Here is a 23,505-nt window from a genome sequence, read left to right on the forward strand (position 1 = left end):
TTTCATATATAGTTTTCTCTCAGAGTAGCCACAAGAATAGGAGTTATGTGACAAAGTATAACTTTTAGCTGGAGAGATCTCAATATGTTGTAGGTAAGTACTAGAAAGAAAACTGAAATGTGATCCTTAAAAAATATTTTTGAGCAATCCCTGCTAATTATAAAAAAAGCTGGAAGAATTGTAGTGTCATTGTTATTGACAATCTTAAATGAGGAAGATTTAGTCAAGAGACTGATAATTCAAATAAATATCAAATAGGAAAGTTCAGAGGTAGAAATAGCATAATCAGCTTAATATGTACATGGTTGGCTTCGCCCCCTAATATTTTTTGGTAAAAGGAGTTTGAATTTTGGTCCCTGCTTAATGTTTGTGTGTGTTTATGATTTTGTGGAGTGCCATAAGCAGAAGACTACAGAGTTATGGTTATCTTTGGCTGCTGCTTTTTAATCTGGTCAAATTTCAACTTTTATCAAACTTTTTTCAGCGTAGTAAAAGGTTTAAAGATACCCCTCTATCAGAAAAGCCTATAATCTAGGAATAGATAGGGTCTGTGGGTGTGGATCTCTAAAACAGAAAAATGAAACTTGATCATATCTCCTGAGTACTCTAATTTCTGTATTATTTTGTGCAAGACAGGCACTTCTACCAGCCTGGATTAAAACCAAAAATAAATCTAAAACAACCCTTCAGAACATATCTAGCTGTTTCCACTATACTCTGGAAGAAGTCTCATCCAGTAGGGATGTGATCTGTTTTCTATGGACAGGAAGACCACCAGTTCCCAGGGAAGGCAGCGTGCGTCTATCTAAATAGTGTATTTCTATCCAGACGGTTCACAAAGGTTCAAGGGCATGTTGGTCTACCTTGTTTTAGTGCAAACTGACACTGAGGCAAAGTCACTTAAGAGAACTTTGAGACATGCTGAGATAAAAAAGCTGGTCCCAGATTGCCCTAGTACAAGCAAAGACTGTGTTTTCTTTTATGTGTGTAGATGAGCTACACCAAGTTCTGCCCTTCAATAGAGGAGCATCCAGTGTGCACTGGTAAAAAGACAAGATGGAACAAAAACCACAGGGTGTGTTGGTTTCTGCTTTATTCAGAGGAAAAGGTTTTAGTATGTGGGTATCATCAGGGTGCACTGAGGACTGGTGACTCCATGGGGTGAGAGCATCAGGAGCCACAGGGGCTGCCTGTGGTGGTAGGGCAGGTCCTCACCAGCTGGAGCTTGTCCCACTGCCCCTGTGAGGGGGCCACCCTCAGCACAGCACATCAGGCAAGTTCATGGTGCTGAGGCAGGTCCAACGTCAAGCCAGAAAGTCAGTCCACACGTTGGAGTTGGGATCAGGCCTGGTGACATTAATCAGGCAGCAAGAGCAGATCACCAGCATGTCCATAGTGATAAGGCAGATCTGAAGTGAAGCTGGGAAGTCAGCCTGCGAGTCACGGCCTGCCAGACACGGGCACAGGTGTGGCACAGAGATGGTCATGCCTGCAGCTTTTCTCCAGTGGGAACTGAGGGCCCAGGGCTGAGCTGAAATGGGGCTGCTGGGCCTGTGGGCACAGGAATGGGTAGGGGCCCCCGGTGAGGCTCTGCAGGGACAGTAAGACCTGTTGCTGTACTCAGCACTGCCACAGATACTGGTAAAAGTGATAAAATATATAAAAAGGAAGCTGATTTGAAATGTGCTTGTTACTTGACCGGTTATTGCAGAAAAGAAGAGTAAGACCGAGAAGGAACACTTAACTGATATACTAGGTGGCTGTGCATGCACTTCATAGACAGGTTCTCCATGTATGTGTGTGAACATATTTCATCTGCATTTATATCTGCATGTCTTGGCTGGCATTTGTATAGACTGAGTATTCTACCACGGGATTTTTTCTTGAAGATTCCCAGTGCTGCACACTGCAAGAACAGATAGGGTTTGTAAAAACCTGTGTTTGTGTTCTTATAATGGTCTGTCTATGTGGTACCAAAGTCCAGGGACACAATACTGTTAGGAGTAGGGTCTGAACTATGAAGAGTGCTATGCATGTTTGTCTACTCCTGGCTCTCGCTTCTGCCTTACAGAGAAGACAGAACCTGAACTTCTGCAATCTCATTAGATTTAAATGTGAAATAGTCATTAAGAAACTTGGGTCTGGAGGTTAAGGTGCTGGAATACTTCAGCCATTTTTCCATAAAGCTTCTTTATGGCATAAGCTTAGAAGATTGAACAAGGGAGAGCTCTTCTCTCTCCCACTTTGCCTGAACATGATTTTTGGTAAAGTAGTAGGAAGCAATTTGAACAAAGACCAGTTTGGCGAGGGCATTTGTTTGCTTTATCAATTGGTTAAGGGGCACAAGGTAAGGAAGGGGTAAGGAATGTGATAAGGGTAGAACACTCTTGTGTACCAGTGATAGAATTGTTTCTTGGTCTTAATCTCCTATTTTGCAGTGTAGGTTAATTTACTAATCAGGTCCTAATAATATATTTATTTTACAAAGTTTATCAGTACCCACATACATACATACTCACATTTTCTTTGGAATGGAGCAGCTTAATCCAAATGTATGAAACTTTGTAGTTTTCATTTGATTTTCTTTTTCATGGATAATGTGCTTCGAGTATTTCTTTGCTAAGGGGCAAACGGGGCCTGATGTACAGCTATAAATAGAGTGCCATCTGCAATGTCAGAGAGATGTGTGGTGCAGTCCTGTGTGATCGTAGCAATATAATCAGTTTAAAGCAAGCAGTCTGTACACCTTAATCTTGACAGCCCATGCCAGCATATTTTCCTAATTGTGTAAGTTTAGCTATGTCCCATTAAAAGATTCCGCTGGATCAGCTTGACTGCACTGTCTCTTGAATTAAGTGTTGTATGAATAAATTGAAAATCCTGACAGTTATTGCATATGTTTGTCATGACAGCTGACCAGGAACACTGTATTTGTCTAACTATTACAAAAGTAATATCTGTAGAGAGAACAGTGCAGTTGCTATGGAAAAACTGAACTTCGATTTAAAAGCCATAAGTATAAATCATGTTGCCAGTTGCCAGGAAGCACAGCAATTTGCAAAAATAAAACAGATATGGAAAGTTTACTTAAAGATTTAAAGGAGCACTATGTTTCTGGCTTAATGTCAGATTTTCACCTTTTTAGAAGCAATGAACTTCTGAGAAACCTTCACATTTACTTTTAAGACTGATCTATATTCTGCTTATACAACTCCAGGATTCCTAGAGGTAGGAACTCTAGCAACTTTGTCACAGGTTCTCCTATGGAAATGTCCCAATACAATGTCTTCTACTTAGAGGGAGGGAAATGAAAGTGAACTCCTGACTACAGTTTTGGGAGATAAACTGTATGTGATACTGTTTCTTTATCAGTTTAGGCTGTAATAGGCATATTTAGAGTTTGGACTTTGATGATGGACATCAGTTAATAGGGGTTTGAATTTCATGTCCAACTTCCAGAAGTCATCATGTCTGTCTCTACTTATTATATACTATTAAAAAGTAATTTTTAATGGGAAGGAATTTTGTATTGTGTTTGTATTGTAGAAGTGGGTTAAGGTTATTTTATAGAAAGCCTGACACTGAAAACTATTACGGTGCAATTATGTTCTGGATAATGAGAGATGAATGAGGAAATTAAGGAGCTAACTCAGTTCTCACATAGAGATCAAGTCTATTCTTGAAAAATCTCTGTAGTGATACTCTCTGGAGAGAGACAGCAAGACTCTATGTTGTCTCTTTCTGGAGAATTTTAATATTGGGAAATTTATTGGGCATTATTTTTCATTTTAACATATTCTTCCAGTTTGAACTCCTATTTTCAGTTGCCTCTAAATATGTTTTTAGATTTTAAGCTCAGTGTGAGTGTTACAGTAGTTTTTTTAACTCAGAGGAACGAGTATAAAAGAGGGAGTATTTCTTCTTTGCTCTTTAATAAAAACAGAGAAAAACAGAGAGTGTATTTTTAACTATACACTATTGGCTAAAATATTTTAACAACTTGGAGCCAAGAAATGGTGTCATCCTTCAATTCACTAAAAACTATACCTCTCAGTGCATTAAGTGGAAGTACATTTCAAATCAGCCTGCTAAAGAAACAGATTTGGCTAATATTGCTTGGTGTCGAAGTTCACGAAAATTAGAAATAGAAAGCCTTGTGGCGTTATGTAATTTATGTGTTGCAGGGGAGGAAACCTGTTATCCTGTTTGGTGAGGTACTAAATTCATAGGTTATGATATGGACATGGTAGAGAGAGAATTATTTTCCAGGGCAGGCCAACATTAGCCAGGATAACTTTAGTATACGGTATACCTGGAACACGAATAGCCAGAGTAAGATAGTTAGATTATCGATAATATTTTCCTATTGTTTCTAACCTTCAGTGAAATATACGATTATTTTTTTTTTCCTCTTGATTTAGTGTATTAAATGATGAGTTTCCTTACATGGGGTTGACATGGAAAGCTATGTTACCCCTTAAAAGATGTTTCTGTTAAACTCTTGATTTGTGATGTTGTCTCTTCAGCAGTAAACTGTTTTATTGGTAATTTCAGGAATACACCACCCACCCACACTCTGAAACAGCTACTGAAAAGTGCAATATGTATTCTGTCTAGAAAGAATCAGCAGCTGATGATTATACCATGCTGAACAGTGATGGGAAATAACTGTACCGAAAAAAATTATGGCTAATTTTAGTGCTATGCTATATTTTCTGATTGTGTTTTAAGGAATGAAGCCGAGCATTTGGTTCTTGTATATAGGTATGTAGCTTCTTAATTTCCAATGTTAATTTACAGTTGCCCATGACTTCAGATGCCTTGTGGCAAACGCATTTTTACTGCAGTAGTTGTACAATGTGGACACCACTACACAGTATGCGATGTAACCAAAGATGTTGTAAACTGTTTATCCTTGGGTATTTTCAGAATTGACTGGACAAGGCCCAGAGTTACCTATTGGTTAAGATAGCTCGGCTTTGACTGAACATTTGGAAGAGATGACTTCTAGGGATCTCTTTCATATAACTATAAACATCTACATTCTATAATTCTCTAAAATTCTAGATATGTGACCTCAGATGAGCTGATTTCTTTAAAAATTGAGGACTGACTCCACGTTCCTCAGTTTGTAAATTACTGTTTGTGAAAGTATGGCTATCCCTGTCCAGCACTGTGTAAATCTGGGCATCACTGGTCTGTCTCATCTCTTGGTGTGATCGTGCAACAGCAAAATTAAATGGGATGAGAGAAAGAAGAGACATTTCAAACAATACTGAAATTGTTGATATACATCAGTAATCATCTGAAGTATTGATGACCATACTGGTTTTCAAGATGGACTTTACTATTAAAGATGTTCAAATTAACGTAGAAATTAATGTTGAATTGATCACTGTCACATTCCTAAATGAAATATGGTAGTGATCAACTGGGAGGATCTTAAATAGTATAAGTATGTTATATTTTGTTATTTTGTTGTTTGACATTTAGTGGTAACCATAACACACACTTTCAGGGACTGTTTTTGCTTTCAGTACTGCTTGACAAATTATGGGAAAATGGAAAAAAAAACCAACAGTTTGAATTGCGTAGCAAATGAATAGCAGTAATGCATAGCAAATAGTCTTGTATATGAAAGAAGTTCAACTTTGTATTAAAACCTTCATGTTTGAACTTCAGTTGCTTCAGAACAGAAATATTAAAGCAGTATGCTGAAACTTGAAAACCTATGTGGAAATTCCTGGTTAATCTGAGCAAGTTGGGTTTAGTGTTCAGTATTACATTTTGTGGAGGAAAAGCCATCATAGATACTTTATATTTGTTTTTTCTGTGATAGTGGCAGGAGGGAGAGTTTATGGACAAAAAGGCTGGTATTTGAGGTATGTGGAGTTAAGAGATCAGCTGGGTGGTGGTATCTGGGCGCTGTGATTACTACATGGATTTACTACATGGATTAGCTTTAAAGTCATGCTGTGGTAAGGTTGCAGTTCTGTGAAGGACTGTTTAAAGGTACTTGACATTTTGGGACTTTTTTTGGGCCTAGCAACTTTTTTTTCTGGTTTGGGTTTGTTGGGTTTTTTTCTTATGATGGTGTATAAATATATTTGAGAGCCACTGACAAGCTAATGCTGGAAACTGTGAGGGATTTTTTGTTCTTTTTTTTCTTCATAGAGTAAGTCCTTGGAGAAGTCTGTAAAACTGATAAACCTGATTTCTTTCTGAAGCAAAGACCTGACTAACAATGGGGCATTTAAAAAGAACAACTTTGTAGTCTGTGACTGTGAATCCTCTTGCTGTACAAAATAAATAGCGTGTCTTGGCTTTAATGTCATGTTTGGCTGTTATATTTCACTGAATACTTTTATTACCAGTACCTGTTATAATGAGTCTGAAAATGAGATAAATCCTGATTCAACAAATTACTTAAGCCTACTTAAGCATAAGTATTAATGTGCTTAGTCCTGTTTGGGCTTCCATACATACAGATTTTTATCAGGAGACACTTAATGTGTTCACAAAAATCCAAACCCAGTCTAAGGCTAAGATTTTCTTGAAATCCAAAACTAATTGCTATGATTTTTTCACTATTAATAATTCATAATTAAGATGAACTCATGAATTGGAGGTCAAATAAAATGCAACTGAAGTTAAGGAGAGTCCATATTTGAGATACCAAAGCAAAATACGTAATTAATATGTAATACGTTGTCACATGTTTTCATGATAAGGTATTTTCCATTGATTTATTGATAGAAAATATGATCTGCCAATTCTAGTCAAATACATCTTTTCACTTGAAGGTCTCTCGAAGTCAATTCAGCTAGGAAATGAGAAACGTTGTTCTATGTTTTCCTACATAGAATGATGTTAATAATTTGTATTGCTGTAGAATACAAATGCTCTATTCACTTAGCAGAAGCAATAAGAAGTCCTGATCCATAAAATGTCTCTATAATAAATAGAAATAACAGTAATACTACTAATAATATAGGGAATAATTGTGTTGCTTTAGAAAAAGGGGGAGAAAACTTGTAAAAACCCTTGTGTCTCTGTATAACCAGAACAGTCTACCAGGCATTTTGCAGAGTACTTCAACATAAAGGATCTAAGTGTGAAGACATTGAGGTAAATTAATAAATTGACAGTATGAAGTTGGCTATATTATTTTTGGAGGTGATATATATATATTTTTATATATATATATATCACCTGATATATATTTATATATATATATATACCTGATCTTTGATTCACAGCATTTTATACTGTGAAAAAGAGAGAAAATAAAATCTTTAGGCAATGTAAAGTCCAATTTAATTCTAACTAATTCTGAACTTAGCAAAATTGTGTCCATAATTCTCAGACAGTGTTTTAGCCTACCTAATTGTCTAAGTCCTTAGCTTTGTCTCTGATCAAGCCTTTATGTTTGGCAGATACTTAAGTTCCATATATACATAAAGCTTTTTGAGTAAACTGTTGTAATCTGTTTGTATGTGGCCAGGTGCCTAAATTCTGCCTTATTCAGATTGGTTTTATAGAGTTACTGGTTTTGCATTGTGATTAATAAATAACAATAGCAGAATGTTCATTCAGAAACCCATCTGGGTGCTGTGCTCCCTGTATCAATGAGAAAGTACGGATATCTCTGAAGATGTTCAATTGATTGCTCTTTTATGTTGAACTGGAAGCCAGCCAGTGTGAGACATGAAGTAGAGGGATGTGTCTTACTACATGCCTAGCTTTTGAGTTGAATTTGTGTGCAAACTAAACACCAGGGCACTTACAGAAGGTACACAGCTGACAAAGCAGAAAGCCTGCCTTCACTCCTTTCTGCCCACATCTGAAGTGGACAGATTTGAGTGTATCTTTCTTTTTCTTTTGAATGTGATAACATTATATTGTAAAGTAAGTGAAGAATTTTTGAGCTACTTCTTAAGAATAGCTTTATTAATATCTTTCTCCTAAGGACATCTATTTCTCATCAGGACTTTATGACCAAAGAAGAGCTGCAGACACTCTGCAGTTTGGATTGTAAGTGGCTAGAATCTCATTTTTGACCCAGAAAGACCCACTGCCAAGTGTTTCCTGTTGTCTGGCTTTAGGTGGTTCCACATGACATGCAGGCTTTCTGAGTAGCAGATTTGTTTCTGTGACCAGTTCTGTTTCCTCATCATGAAATTGTAAACAATCTTGAGTTTGCAAATTGCCTGAGTGTATGTTAACTTTAAGCATTTACATTGCTATTTTGATTTGTTGAAAAATAAGAAATTGAAGGAGAGCAATAGAATCAGTAGGCAAAGTTCTGTGTAATTTTTACCATCTTGTTTATGTGAAACACTGACAGTAGTTTGTTCACATATGAAGGAAGGTCACACAGCATTAGTAGAGAATATCTGTAGTAAAAGTATTACATACAGCTGGTATGACTGCAAATCTGGGGTGAGAGTCCTTAATGGTGGCCAAATAGACATATGATTCTGCGGTAGGTGTTCTGAAACTGGAATCTTGCAGTGAACCTATAGAAAGTTTTCTAAGTTCAAATTCCACTGCAAACGTGACATTGGTTCCCTTATAATCCTTATTCACTTCATTTTATTTAATCTCCACATTCTTGGTTTCCATTATGCAATAACTAAGGCTGAGTATTTGCAATAAGCAGATTATCATACCATAGAAATCATTACAGTAACAATTAAAGCAGTAGAGCTTTGACATAAAACAGTGGGATTCCTTATGTAAAGAGCCATAAGGAAGTAGCATGTTTATAAGCTGACTGTTTCTTTCCCCTTTGGTGATGAGTAGTGAGTTAAGTAACTGTGCTGATGTATTCTCCTTGTATTTCAGCCTTAGCTAACAGTTCAACATGGCCAAGTTGGTCCTCATAAGATTGCCGAGTATGTAGGCAGTATGATAAGATAGCACTGGGTGATGGAACTTCTTGTATCCATAAAGTTAAATATCTGTCTTACAAATGTTAGTGGATTTTGGTACATTTTTGACCAGGAAACAGCAGAGTTCATAGGGTCCAATTCAGAACTCTGGTTCTGAGCTGTGGTTTGAAATAGGAAATTACCAGGTTCTTTAAAAACATAGGAGATAAGGACAACATTTTATTAACATTTATTTACTACTATTGTGTGTATTTCTCCTGTTGTAATGGAATAATTTATTTTACAGGTTTAAAATACTGGTTCTAACTTACAGTATGAATTTACTTTCCCTCTGATTATGTCTTACTGTTAGGTTCAGTTTTCACACTGCTGAAATACCGTGCTTACGGTAGGCGAAAGTTATTTGGTCCTATTTGATTAGAAAGTACTAACTTTTACAAACTTCGCATGCATCCTGGGACCTGTAGAGAACGATTTCAAAATGTTCTCCTGTTGATTTTGTATCTCATTTTCTCTTCAGTTGTGTACCAGATAAAGGTGTGATTCACAACAAAGTTGATAATTTCTGATAATGTGACTCTCAATGGCTTTAATATTTGGAAGAACATTTTATTTTTTGTTCTGCTTTACTGTGGGAGCATGTGTTAGGAGGGATTTCTTTTAAGAGATTATTGGCTTACACTATTACAATAATAACTTTTATATCAAACATAATTAAATTTTTATTTCTTCAGTATCAAACCAGAAAACTTTTAAACATGGGAGATTCCCTTTCCTGCAATAGCAAATGTTTATTTGTAACTGGTTTTTATTGTGCAAATTTGTGAAAGTATTTACATGACTTCAGAACAAGATGCATAGGCATATAGAGAATATTTTCTAAAAATGCACAGATTATTCATGACAGATGATAGATTAACACACTTTAGTGGCAAAGATTTCTTTTCAATGAAAATGTCTCCCATAATGTCTCATTTTAGTGATGTTAGCTGCCCTCCAATCAAGTCAGTTTACAGTCCTAGGGTCCTTTTCTGCTATATGTTAATAGTGAAAATTACTATTCAAACAGATGACATCTTTTGCTTGCAGGTATTCAATTCCTTTCTTCTCTCCACAGCAACCCATGCATTTTTCATTTACTGGTACAGTAATTGGTAGAAATGAAGCTATAAAATGTGAGCAAATTTCAGGCTGTCTGCTTAACATAGTGTGTTAATTTTTTTCTGCAGTTGCTGTTTAGTAAATACTGGTACCACTTCAGTTTTTTTCAGTATCTAACATTTCCTATGGTTTTGGCCCTTATAATATGAGGGAATATTTTACTTCATGTTCACTGCTTCTATTGGAAACCCCAAGACTGGTAGGTTTTTGTAGAGTAGGAGACAAAATTTGTTTCAGAGCTGGACCACACCTATAGGTGTCTCAGCTGGAGAGAAGCAGCATGAATGATTCACTGCCTTGTGGTCCAAAGGCAGAACTATAAATTCTCATTAAACTCTTCCTGTGCGTATTTCACACCTACTCTCAGGCACATTCAAAAATTTTAACACAAAGTGGAAAATTTCTTTTATTGGCTTAGGGGAAAATGATTTAATGGTGACTTTAAAAAAAATCTTGTGATGCTCAAAATGAATCTGTCAGTTGTTAGTCACATACTGTTGGGATCATTGGGATCCTTGTAAGTCAGGAGATCTGCCACTCTTTCTATAAAATTGTTGTGATCCTTTATTACAAATAAGAAAACCTTCTCTTTTTTTCTTTCTCCCCACCCTGCCCCGTGAAGAACTCTGATTAGTTAACAAACTGATATGCCTGTCAAAGCACACATGTATTTGCCAGTCTCTGGGAAAGTGGAAAGCAGTTTCTTTTCTCTGGCCACAGTCAATACCAGAACACCCTTCCTCCTGCTCTTCTGTGGTTTTTGAAGTTGACCCTTGAAACTGTGACACTCTCCTGAGCCTATTCATTCACTTTCTGAGACACCTTCTGGCCCAAACTTCTCACTTTCTAATGCATTATTTTCTCTCTTACTAGAGAAAGTGTTGTGTGAAAATAAATGTTTGTATGGACTCTCCTTCATATCTGAAGTTCTGGCTATGAAATAATACCAGAATATTTTGACAGAGATTAATTAGTGGTTTTATTATCATACTTAGTAATGCATAACATACTTTATTAAGTTTTTTTATCCTGATTGTTTTTATTTACCAAAATTTTCTGCATGTATTAAGCCAACTGCTGTGTGTGTGTTGTGTGCATGTCTGTTTAAAACCTAGGCGTTAGAGCATAAGCAACTGGCAATGAAGTATTGTTCCCATGGAGCTGAAGTTCCAGCTCATTTTATCTTTTTAATACAATAGCATTTATTTTAAATAGGCATTTTCCTATAGCTTGGTATTCAAACAAGGTGTTCTTTTGTTTAATCTTGTTCATGAAAACAGTGGGGGAAAATGGGAGGATATTTAACCTGGAAATTACTTTCTAGTTTATAATTGCGTTTTATTCAGCTAACCTAAGAATCGTTTGTTAAACCAGTTATTGTATTAGGCTGTATTGCTACACACAACCATTAACATTTGCATAAACCAGATTATGTAGACTTGTAGTATATTCTTTGTCACAGTGAGTTATTTATTAGAGGAAGCATCTGCTCTTTTTCATGGCCTGAATGTTGTATGCATGGGAAAGCATGTAACATGACTACAACAATCTAACTTCATTTGATATTCTGAGTATCTGCCAGATGGAATTATGAAAACGCCACATAAAATATAGTGATACGTTTCTGCTGCTGAGGTTAACGCTGCATTCGTTATTTACCCATGTTTTCGTACATTTATAGTTAAGGCTACATTAGTGAGTTTTGTATTGTAAAACTTTGTACGGACCTTTAGCTTTCAGGGGTTGACATCTCTAGAATTTTCATATGAAATTTTAGATTCTAAACAAGATATGTGAAAATATGCATTTGAAAAGGAGAAGATAAAACTACATTTGGGGTGCTATGTAAATAATGCTCATTTTTTCTCAAACACAAAGTTTGAAAAAGCAGATCTAACTTTTTTTAATGGTTTCTGAAGAATTATGCATCATCTTTATATTTCTAACAATATAAATATACAGAACAACAGATTTAGCATTTTTTTTCAAAAATAAACATTTTTTCTTAGCTCTGTGGAAGGCTTACTGAAAGGTTGTTTCAGGTGCTGGAGGAAAAAATTATTTCAGATAATTCTGTACATGTATTATTCCTACAACAGCAAGCCCACTATTTCTGATGCCTGGGGAGAGGGTGAAAGAGAATACCCTTTTAAAATCGATATTATAAATACTCTGTGCAGACCAGTGGAGATCCTCCAGTGTCATTACACTTAAATGAGATTATTGGGGATTTTCCAGATTCCGTAATGTATCATGAACCTTATTATCTGTTCTGTGACAAATTACATATTCAAGTGTTTCTAGCTGACATAACAATGAACATTTATCATAGCTTGACTCATGAAAAATTATTCTAATTACACAATACTATAAAAATTACTTTGGTTAAATTATTAGTAATAGATAAGTGGGTTTATTCGCCATAAAATTATAGTAATATTCCTAATTTCCTTCAGTGGAGAGGCAGTCAAAATAAATATTTCACCATCTAATTGTGTTTTTAGGTTATGATGACACAGGAAATACTTCTAATTGTTTTTGCCAAGTACATTATTGTGACAAACTCACACAATACCCTTCAGGTTCAGGCATTCTCCCCACCGCTTTGCTGCATGCCAAAAAACTATCCTAATTATCTTCAGTCGCCGGTTAGGACTTTTTTCTTGTTTGAGTTCTTGATTCCTCTCAGCAGCTTCGGTTACTTATCATGAATATTTCAGTGTGAAGTGTCCCAATCCAACAATGTTATACATCAGTCTGCTTAAAAACATAGACAAGTATGTTTGATGCAAAGACACTCGGACTAGATATAAGGAAGAAATTTTTTATGATGAGGGCGGTGTAACACTGGCACAGGCTGCCCAGAGAGGTGGTAGATGCCTCATCCCTGGAAACATTCAAGGTCAGGCTGGATGGGGCTCTGAGCAACCTGATCTAGTTGAAGATGTCCGTGCTGGTTGCAAGGGGGGTTGGACTAGGTGGCCTTTAAAGGTGCCTTTCAACCCAGACTGTTCTATGATTTTATGACATAAATGGGATAAATGCAACAGTCATTGCTCACTCTCATGGTAATCATCAGCTTTGGGTGATGAAGCATTTAGGATCAATAATTCTCCTAAGTTTTATTAATAGAAGTATCAGAGCACTCTCCTGAAGAACAACTAGGCACACCTCCCACTGTGGTGGAGGAAGAGCCATAAAATCAATAATTATAGCCATAAAGTTTTCTTTAAAAGTTTATCTGAAAATGTAATTTAAGACCATTGAAACTGCCCCCTAATCATTCCATTTCTAAACCTGTGTCCTTAACTTATATTTTCAAGTATAAAAATGCCTAAGATCATTCTTGCTCCCCATACTTTCTAAAGAAGTGATTTAGGGCTAAAATAACTGTTTCTTTTATATGTTTATGATTCTTATTAGGTGTCTTACATAAATTGTGAGGACGGTTACTGTTTAATGACAAGGTAGTCATAGATCAAAAGAGAGACTTAAGCAAATCCAGACCTAGTAAGTTTTCAAATAACAGGATATGGTGTGGCCTTCAACTGTGAGTAGCCTAGGCTCCAAGAGATCAAAACAACTGTTAATAAATTTAAAATTTATAAATAAGTTAATCATTGTCTGGTGAGACACAACATACCTACATACTTTATCGCTGTGATGAATGAGTGTAACAGCACGTCTTTGAATAAGTTTTTCTTTGATTTGTTGGTCATCGGGCAGTCATGTCTGACTCTGATCTGTTGTCCCATGTTCCAAGAAAGTAATAAAACTTCAACTGACATGATTTCTACAGAAAGGAGATGGATAGTATGAAAAAAAAATCAGTTAAATACAAATTCTATCTTGTCAGAATGTCAGTTCAGATTAGATGCCTACTGAGCCTCTGTCATTTTATTCTGAGGTCATATAAACATGAAGTCATATATACTGCTTATATCTCAGTCCTTGAGCATACAACATTCAGCTTGAGTCTTATAAGGAATGCAGGATTATCTAGAAAGCAGAAGCAAGAGTAGCTAGAAGCTTGGCAGAAACATGGAAAAAAGGTCTAACTTAACATCATGTAGTTTTTGAAGATATGTTATGGAATATTGTTTCACACTTGTATATAAGCATTTGCAATTCCCATATAGATATTTTAGAAGCAAATTCATTCCCACTGATCAACAATCACATCCTTCCCCTGCCCCTCCCCCCTCCACCCTGCCCCTTTCTATTTTCTAGTCCTGTTTAGGTTCGAGATTACACATGATAGTTATTTAAACATCAAGCAGATGCTCAGGAGAGACCCGGTTGGAGGTTTCTGAGTAAGGGCTATGTGTGTCCCTGGCATGTGCTCAGCAACTTTAATCTCACTTTGCTGTTTCTTTCTACAAGGCAAAAATCTAATTTATATTTTATTAGTATGGGCAACTGTTCTCTAATGCTTTCCCAGTGACTCACCCACACTCACTCCTCTTTTTCTGTCACTTCTATTGTGTATGTGCTTTTATCCTTTCCACAAAAATACTTGTTTTAATATACTGGCAGCCAGCACATTAATTTTATGAAGCTGTAATTTCAAATAAGAACTGATTCTGACTTGATAATTGTGGTCAGTTACATGTGTCATCTTCAGCTTTTTGGAATAGTTTACAGAAATTAAAGATTAATAATCTCAAATTTTAAAAAATAAACTCAGATTATTTTTTTATTTTAGAACTAAATATTTTTCAACTATAGTTAAAAAGTGTTTCTTTAGACAGTTTTATTATGCAGATGAAAATATTGAGGACATGTAGGATTATTGTAGTTACTGCTCATGGCAGTGGGTGAGGTGAGACAACAGAACTGGTATTATTGAGAATGCTGAAGAGCTTTTAATCTTTGAAAAAAAAACAGAATCACATTGCTTGATGCCTGATACTTGAAGAAAATTTTATGTCATCTACTAACATATAACTTCCATTAGTTTAGAGTTTAAAAATTTGCTCGGCAACTGCAAAATGGAAAAACCAGAAGACTTTACATTGCTTTTTTCCATCAATGAGCAGTTTGGGTTTTTTTGCTACATATGCACTTTTTAATTGAGGCTTATCATCTTCATTTAATCAGTTGATAGAATTCCAGACTTTTAAAAGTTTTAACAATTATTTTTTTACTCCAGTTTATCTGTTTGGCAAACTATATGTTTGCTTTATTAGGGGGAGATTTAGGAAGAATTTACTTGTCAGTAATTTACATTCCAACCATTTTCTCAGTAACCCCATAATTTTATTTATTCTTCTCTGACATTTATATTCTTGCAGTGTTAATTGCACAATGTTGAATAACATTCAGAAAATCAGGTTGAATGTTAAGAGCAATTAGGAAAGGAGTAGAATACAAAAGAGGGAAAATCATTATGTCAGTATGAATACCTGGTAAGCCCTTATCTTGAATGCCATGTGAAAATCTGATCCCTGTAACATCACTGAAGACTGAGGGTGAGGGATGACAGGGATGGTCAAAATCCTGGAACAGCTGGGTGAGTAGATTAGAAGTTCTCATTCCATAAAGGAGCAGACAATGGAAGTATGAAAGTTCTGTGAAATCACAAGGAGAGGGTAAGTAAAGAACAAGAATTTGTCGCCTTCTGAAGTACAAGTATTAGGGATGCCAAACCTGGTGAGATAGTTTGCATGCATCCCATTTTGGTTTTAGCTGTAAAAAATGACACGTGCTCTCAAGGCAACCTAAGGAAGTAATTTTATTAAGTGTGGCTGGTGGACATGCAAAACAAAGTCAGCACCTTTTGATTATGAAGTGTGGAACCCACAAAGGGTTGTAGGAGTATAACTACATGGTCTTGTGCTGATCTCACTGTTCTCTGGGCCAGCACTGTTGGCTGTCTTTATAGACAGAAATTGGGTGGCATAGATACCAAGTATGATCCAATGTCTATTCTTACGTTTCATATATCAATTTTTTATGGTTTTTGAATGTAGCTGAATTTAGGAGCTGAGCAGTGTTTCACTTCAGTGTTTGGTGACAGTTTTAAAGCTGCAGTATTTGTCAGCTTCTCTAGCAGATTTACTAGGGTTTTGGCGTTCTGACTTACTTTTATAGAAACTTCCATGTACAAGGATTAAATTGAAGTCTGCTGTTTTAGTCATTGCTTTGGTAAATAAATTTTTGCCTCTGTCTTTTTACCGCAGGCTAAAATAGACAAGGTAGAAATTCCTCTTTTTTCAAGGCAGGAAGGAATCCTTCTCTTGTCTAGCAGTTGCACTTCTGCAGCTTCAATGACTCCACATTACATAGTGGTCTAGAGAGAAATATTTGCTATGTTTATTGTGATAAAAAGACAGGAATATAATACAGAGTTAATAGAACTGTTATTTTTAAGTTACAAAGTTTTTAAAGTCATCTTTAATTTAAACCTAAGTTTTCACCTTATGCACATTTATTCTAGTAATAAAACCATGTATTTGTATATTTCTTGATTTCAGTTGTACTGTTCCTAAGATCCATGTTTCATTTTATGCAAGTGTTATTTGCAGGATTTAAAAGAAATAACTTTTTTTTTTTAATATAGGATAATTTTCTGTTAACTTCATTTAAGGAATGAGATGGCTAATGTTAAAAAAAACTATTGGAAGCTGCATTAAGCCCACTTAACAAACTTTTCCAATTGCTTGTTACGTCTTTAGAGTCCACCAGCTGTAACTAGTTACTATTAGTATGTATCAGTAAGATTGCTAATGCAGAGACCTCATACTTGGACTAGACATAAACAGGAAAGGGCTGAAGAGGTAGAAACATAATCACATTCCTCTTTTAGGCATATTCTTTGAACACTGACAGGAATACAACTGATCTTGTATTGTTTGCTAGTACATACTCATTTTTTATTATAACTGCTTGTTAGTATTCTGTTTATTTTTTCTTTTTTGTATGATTTCTTTTCCCTATTCACTGTTTCCAGTATTCATTTGCAAGTTCTGTGTTCAGCGGTGGTTTAACCTAGGATTTAAAATTTGATTCTACTGAAGTAATCAAATAGAATTTTGAAGTGGAGCTCCTGTTGTTGCTATCTCAACCCTGTCCTTCGAGAGGCCTTGAATTATTACCAGTTTATGAACTCTCATAAAAAACAGGTCACAACACAATGAGCAGAAAAAACGGCAAGGATTTCAGTAGTGTAATGATCCGCTAACAGTATAATTTACCTAAAAAAGGGACAGTTATCTACAGCCATAGTTTACCTTAGATAATGTGAGCTGTTCTTTTTCAAGAAATTGTTATTCCACATCCTGTTTTAGTCGTCATAATTTTCAGTGATCTTCTGAGTAGCGCTATGATAATATCTGTCAGGGTTCTTTCTGGCCCTTTGCATTTTTTATATTTTATTTACTTGCAGTGCTTGACTTTCCCAGGCATCCATATGTCCATTGTAAGAAAGATGCGAGAATAATGTCTTTGCCTATGCAATTGGTTTCTTCTGGGATTAAAAAAAAATAATCACAAATCAAGAAACTCTGGTGAAACTGTATGTTATCTTCTCGTTCATGTTCTAAATCAGAGACAATCTGCTTGATTAGACAGTTTAATGTCCTTTTTTCCCCTCCCTTCCTCCCTCAACATTCACTAATGATGGGAATTCTCTACATGTGTCACTGTTAAGAGACCTTGCACCATTATTGCTCTTCTGTCAAATACAGAGCAGTAATTCATCTTCATTCACAACCTAGGATTCTATCATCAAAACTGAGATCACATATCTTTAGCTTTCTTATATATAATATAAACAGTTTCATATATATATATATATATGAAGTTAACGTAATTGTCATTTTCATGAGGTATAATTAAAAAATTTGAAGAGACATCCCCTGAATTAGAACCTAGCAAAGCAGATATGGCAAGAGCGGTTATGTTGGAGCTTTTGCTAAATACCAAGTTTGATGGATAAAGACATTTCTGTAACTAAACAAGAACTATATTACACAAAAATTTAAAGAAACAAGAAATGTAATCTTCTAGCATGCAAGTAATTCTTCCAGTCTGTTACAATTTGGTTTCAGTGGAATGTGGGTTTTAATTTGCTGAATTTTAAACCTTGCTAGCCAGAGTTGTTGAACTTAGTTCTTTTCCTGTGTCATCTGAGAAATATCTCTCTTACCAATTTAAACGTTTGCATTTCAGGAATCTTATACAAAGAAGAGAGGTCATGCATTGGAAGCAATACCTTCTGTACCTCTGGATGCAGTTCCTTCAGAAAATGACAGCAGTCTTTGTGATTCGATAGACATAGCAGTGACCAAAAAACCTTGTTCCCTAGAGATAGCAAGAGTTCCTTCCTCCAGACCAGGTAAATGACTAAATAATCCTTTACACAGTCTTTGGTGTAAGTGTAGTGTCATAGAAGATACAGAATTATATATAGAAGGTATAGGTTTATATTTTTTAAGAATACAGTACTCTGTTTAGTTATCACAGCATGATTGTAGTCTTCTGTTAGCTACCCTAAGAGCTTAATATCAGATTAAAGATTAATAGCAAAATGCTGTAAAAGGGAAAACAAAGCAGAGGTTTAAATATTTTTCCAGATAAATGTAAGATTGCAAAAAGCTAAACTAGAAATAGAACGTCTTTAAGCCCAGCCTTTCACAGTTATCTATTTATCAACCTGTTTCTGTTCCTTAATGAAGTGCTTAGCAACATTATGCAACTAATTCAAAATTTAAATTACTCTGTATTTTATTTCTGTGTAAAGGAAGATCTGCTCTGTTTTTGACAATGAAACAGTAAATGAGAACTGATAGAAATATTAAATGACAGTTTGGTAGACAGCTTTTTGTATTGTACAGGTTTGAAGAGCAATGAGTTACAATAGTTAAAAAAACAAAAGAATTATGCTGAGTTAGATGAATGATATTTGTAAGCATTCTGTTTATATCCTCCAAAACTATATGTTCTCATCCATTATCTTTGTTTGAATTCTTCATTAGTTACCACCTGGTACAGGAATTTCAGAATATAATCATTCCGCTATAAGTAATTGGACTGGGAGTCTGCTTTGACAAATGACAATCGCAGCAGCAAGACCTATCTGAAACGGGCAATTGACTTTGACCTGTGCTATCTTGGTTATGAATCATGATTTAGGAAATATACAAGAATGATAGATGATAGTTGACTAACATCATGTTACCTATCTAGTCTGTGTAAGGGTAAGCACCTTCTTGATTACACAGCTGAGCTAGTATTGGAAGAGTGCCAGAACTATATCAAGCATTGTATGTAAGGGCCAGATGTTATGATACAGATTTGGAGTCTGCAAGGTGAGGTAGAGTGGGTCATAATTCCTACCTCCCCGTGAAATTTGGGCTGAAGAGGGAACCTGCATTATGAACAGTGATCTAAGAGGTGGAACAAAATACAATAGCATCTTTATAGCATAGTTGCACAGAGTTAACCAGACTCTGACTCAAACTTTAATGCTTCTACTCTTGTAACTGAAAATTTACTTTGTTGATTTTTTTTGGTTCTGGTAATCTAAAAAAATTAGCAGACTGTGCAGGACAATATTACAGGTTGTTCAGTAAAGGAAGAAAATGCAAAATTATCCTTGTTTTTCAGACTTCTACTTGATTAATCACCATAAACTTACTTAGTGCGATGGGAAGGCTGCCATACCCCTACCCCATAAATTGGCCAAGGGAGTTCATTATCTGCCTCAATGGTAATGTGGCTCAACTACAAAACTTTCCATTGTAATTACTATTAAAAAAAAAAAAAAAAAAAAAAAAAAAAGAGAGAGATAGACTTTTCACTAGTTCAAATACCAGGCTTTGGAAGCGTGCTGCCTGCTGAACATAGGCTTTTTTCTTAGATGTAGTAAGACCAGTATGAAAAACAGATCCTAGAGGATATTTTTAGGTCTTAATTTAAAAAGATGTTTTGTGTATTGTTAAATATGGTGTGTATCAGAGGCACAGAGAATAACCAAGGAAGCTGTAGAACATTCATGGGGGCACCCATAATCTTTGTAATATCTAACAAGGTCAATGAGTTGACAGTACAAATGTACTGTAATTCCTTCTGTCTTGGTTTTCCATATACCACTACGATCTTTTCCTTGGTATTTTATTGGGAAGAACATTTGGCTGTATAGATAAGCAGATTCCAAAATGTGATTTTATTTTAAGCTATAAATGTAGTAATTACCTAACTGGCCTGGTTTGTAAGCCATATTTGTAACCATGTTGGCTGTTATTTTATACTACAGAGGCCCCAAATGAAACAGCAATGTCACTCACAGTTATAAGGTACATAACACTATGCATAATTGTATGTGAATGTCAGCCTGCCACTTCACTTCATACAGATTTATTGCCTGAATAAGTTATGTATGATTACAGAGATCATTCGTTTAAACAAATATCTAATTTGCATACCTTTTTTTCCTGAATTTCCCTGTTTTTGTATCACTAAGACATGCTGACTTTGGGAATACTTTTCCGAATTGCTATACTATGTCATGTGTAGAGTTCATTTCAGAGCATGAGGCAGCACTCTGAACATAAAATTGCATCTGTCGCTCTCCTTTCCCTAGGTGGTAGGATATTCTGATCAACTCTCCCCACTGTCTGGGGCATTACTACCTCTTGGCAGTAGAAGTGTGACTGACTGCACTCGGTGATTGAAAATTCTCCTTTCCTGTATTGAGAGGAAAGGTCATTCTGGCTAGCCTTTCAAGCTGTAGGACTGCATGTTGTAACTATTATCTGCTCTGCCAGTAAACTCCTAACAGGTTGGGAATAGTCACCTTGCCAGTCATTGTTCTCTGATCTACTGGGAAAAAAACCAGACTGCTCTCTACTTCTCCATACTATTTTTAATTTCCTGAATCTTATCCTTAACTAGTAAGGAATAGCAGAGCGTGAGAACTCCATGCACCAAATGGTAAAAGATTGTTACATGTAAGGGAGAAAAAATGAACAGAAGGGGGGAAAAAAAGTCATTAAGTTTGTTACTTCCACTTCTGAAATCCTCTCTTGTGTAAGTTTTTATGTGTGCTTGCAAAAAATTAGGTTGATATAGGAAAAAATGTTACATTATAGGTTTATGCTGGTAGTTGAAACAATTGCTTCTAATTAGTACTGATCTAAGAGTAAAGAAGACTGCATGTATGTCTGAGTTCAAGTTAAGCTGCTCTTCGTTTCTGTGATAGATTAGTAGGACAGTTTGGCAGACTATCTTAACATCTCTGTCTCAGTATCTCTGCTTTTAAACTAACAGTTAAGACATAGTAAGAATATTCTGAAGTACTGCACTCTGAGACATAATTTTCTGTTAAGTAAAATACAAATTTGGATTTAAAATTTCATAAATCAATCCCATAAAATTAATTTCATAAATTAACTGATTCATGAATCAATCTTACTGTCCTTTCTGTTGGGCTATTCCAGAACAGTATCCTCCTTCCTGAAACTAGATGTTTTTCCTAGTTATGTTAACATTTAGACTACCCTTCAATTAAAAAAAGAAATCGCATGACATATTTAACCTTGGAAAATAACCATAAAATGTTACTAGTTCATAAAGCATACATTAGTATTGTCCTTTTGATCTTAAGGTTGTAATATTTTGTGAACTATAGCAACAAATCATGTCAAAAAAGGTGTAAATTTCTAATAAAAGGCTAAAGCTCAAGGCACTGGATAATTCTAATGGTAAAGTCGGTGTTGTCAAGTATCTCCATTAAATTAGTGTGGTTTTGATCAACTATCTGGTGTCTGCAATACTAGTAGCAGAAGTTTAGGTGCAGCACCATGCTGTATTTGGGCCTGTGCTGTTGAAGACCCTTAGAGACTTAATTTGCATCTTTGGTAGCTTGGACATTTTGTACCATACTCCATGGTACAAACCCTTGTCCTGGTTTCAGCCGGGATAGAGTTAACTTTCTTCCTAGTAGTTGGCATAATACTGTATTTTGGACTTAGGATGAGAATAATGTTGATAATGCACCGATGTTTTAGTTGTTGCTAAGCAGTGTTTACACTAAGCCAAGGACTTTTCAGCTCCTCATACAACACCACCATGGAGTAGTCTGGGGGCACAAGAAGCTAGGAGGAGACACAGCCAGGACAGCTGACCTAAACTGGCCAAAAGGATATTCCATACCATAGAATGTCATACTCAGTACGTAAACTGGGGGTAGTTGACTGGGAGGGGCCAATGGCAACTCAGGGACTGGCTGGGCATCGGTCGGTCGGTGGTGAGCAATTGCATTGTCTATCAGTTGTTTTATATATATTCTAATTCTTTTGTCGTCATTATTAATACTAGTATAATTATTTTCCTTTTATTTTCTGTCATATTAAAATGTGTTTATCTCAACCCATGAATTTTACTTTTTTTTCTTTTTTCCTAATTCTCTCCCCTGTCCTGCTGGGGTGAGACACGGGTGTGAGGGAGTGGCTACCTGCCACATGGTGTTTAGCTACCTGCCAGGTTAAACCATGACAATGTCATACACTTTATTTAGTAGAAATATTGAATGAAATCTGAGCTAAATTACAGAAGGCATTTTCTTCATTGGAGTTACGTGTGTGTCCATACCCAACAGAGAGATCAAATCTCTTTTGGTCTGCCTCTATAGTTTCTACTACAGAAACTCCCTAGGAGTGAGACCAGGTGGCAGTCTACATGGTAAATCTTTAATAATAATGAATGATGGCCAGTACTACTTAAAGTAACTTTAGGTCTTATTGAGTATCATTATGAATTAGAGAGGACTTTTCAAACTTTTTTTTCTTTGTGAATAACTTGGTGGGAAAAAAAATCCTCCTTTGGGAAAGTTGATCTGTCCATGCTGATGAATGAAGGTTTTAACACAGTATCTCAATAACAGGAAGGGACATTGCTGTCTGTAAACTGTACAAAAATCATCCTTGATTAAGGGAGTGCTAGTTCAAGGACCTATTTTTTTTTCCAGTTATGTGCAGTGTGGGCTGTAAAATCCAGCTGAGAAATGAGGTAGATACTTAGTGACCTCACTTATGGTGAGCTCTCAGCCACCGCAGTCAGCAATTCCCAAGTCAGCAGTTTTAAAGATAGCTTTGGTACAACTACTCTACCCAGTTACATCTAAGATATGGCTTATGTCAAGGGGATAAAGATGGCCTTAGATATGTAATGTGTTGCCACTGGCCTGTAGCAGGCAAGCGCAAGGCGAGGAGTTGAAACATAAAGGAAGAGATACCTCAGCAGCTATACTGGTCATCTACCCAGCTAAATGTACACTGGAGAAAACTTGCTGTTGTCAGTCATGATGTTTTTTTATTTAGAAACATTACTTAATTTGCACTTAAATGCCAGTAACTTGTAAGGAGGATCATGCAAGATAATAAATCTGTAATTAATTATACCTTTTTTTTTTTTACAGCCTCATAATCACAGCAGGGAAAGTAACAAA

At 35.8% G+C, this 23,505-nt stretch overlaps 1 protein-coding gene across 4 annotated transcripts in view; it reads left to right on the top strand.

The window, feature by feature from the left end:
• The window catches only part of ANKS1B (ankyrin repeat and sterile alpha motif domain containing 1B), a 442,225-nt gene that overhangs the window by 112,746 nt on the left and 305,974 nt on the right, over positions 1-23,505 (top strand). For all 4 annotated transcript variants that reach the window (XM_056341207.1, XM_056341208.1, XM_056341209.1 and 1 more), the window contains exon 10: positions 18,228-18,393. In XM_056341207.1, coding sequence (XP_056197182.1) covers positions 18,228-18,393 — 166 coding nt within the window. The remainder of the gene's footprint in view (positions 1-18,227; positions 18,394-23,505) is intronic.

The sequence above is a fragment of the Falco biarmicus genome, chromosome 5 (genome assembly GCF_023638135.1).
Source record: "Falco biarmicus isolate bFalBia1 chromosome 5, bFalBia1.pri, whole genome shotgun sequence".
Lineage (NCBI taxonomy): Eukaryota > Metazoa > Chordata > Aves > Falconiformes > Falconidae > Falco > Falco biarmicus.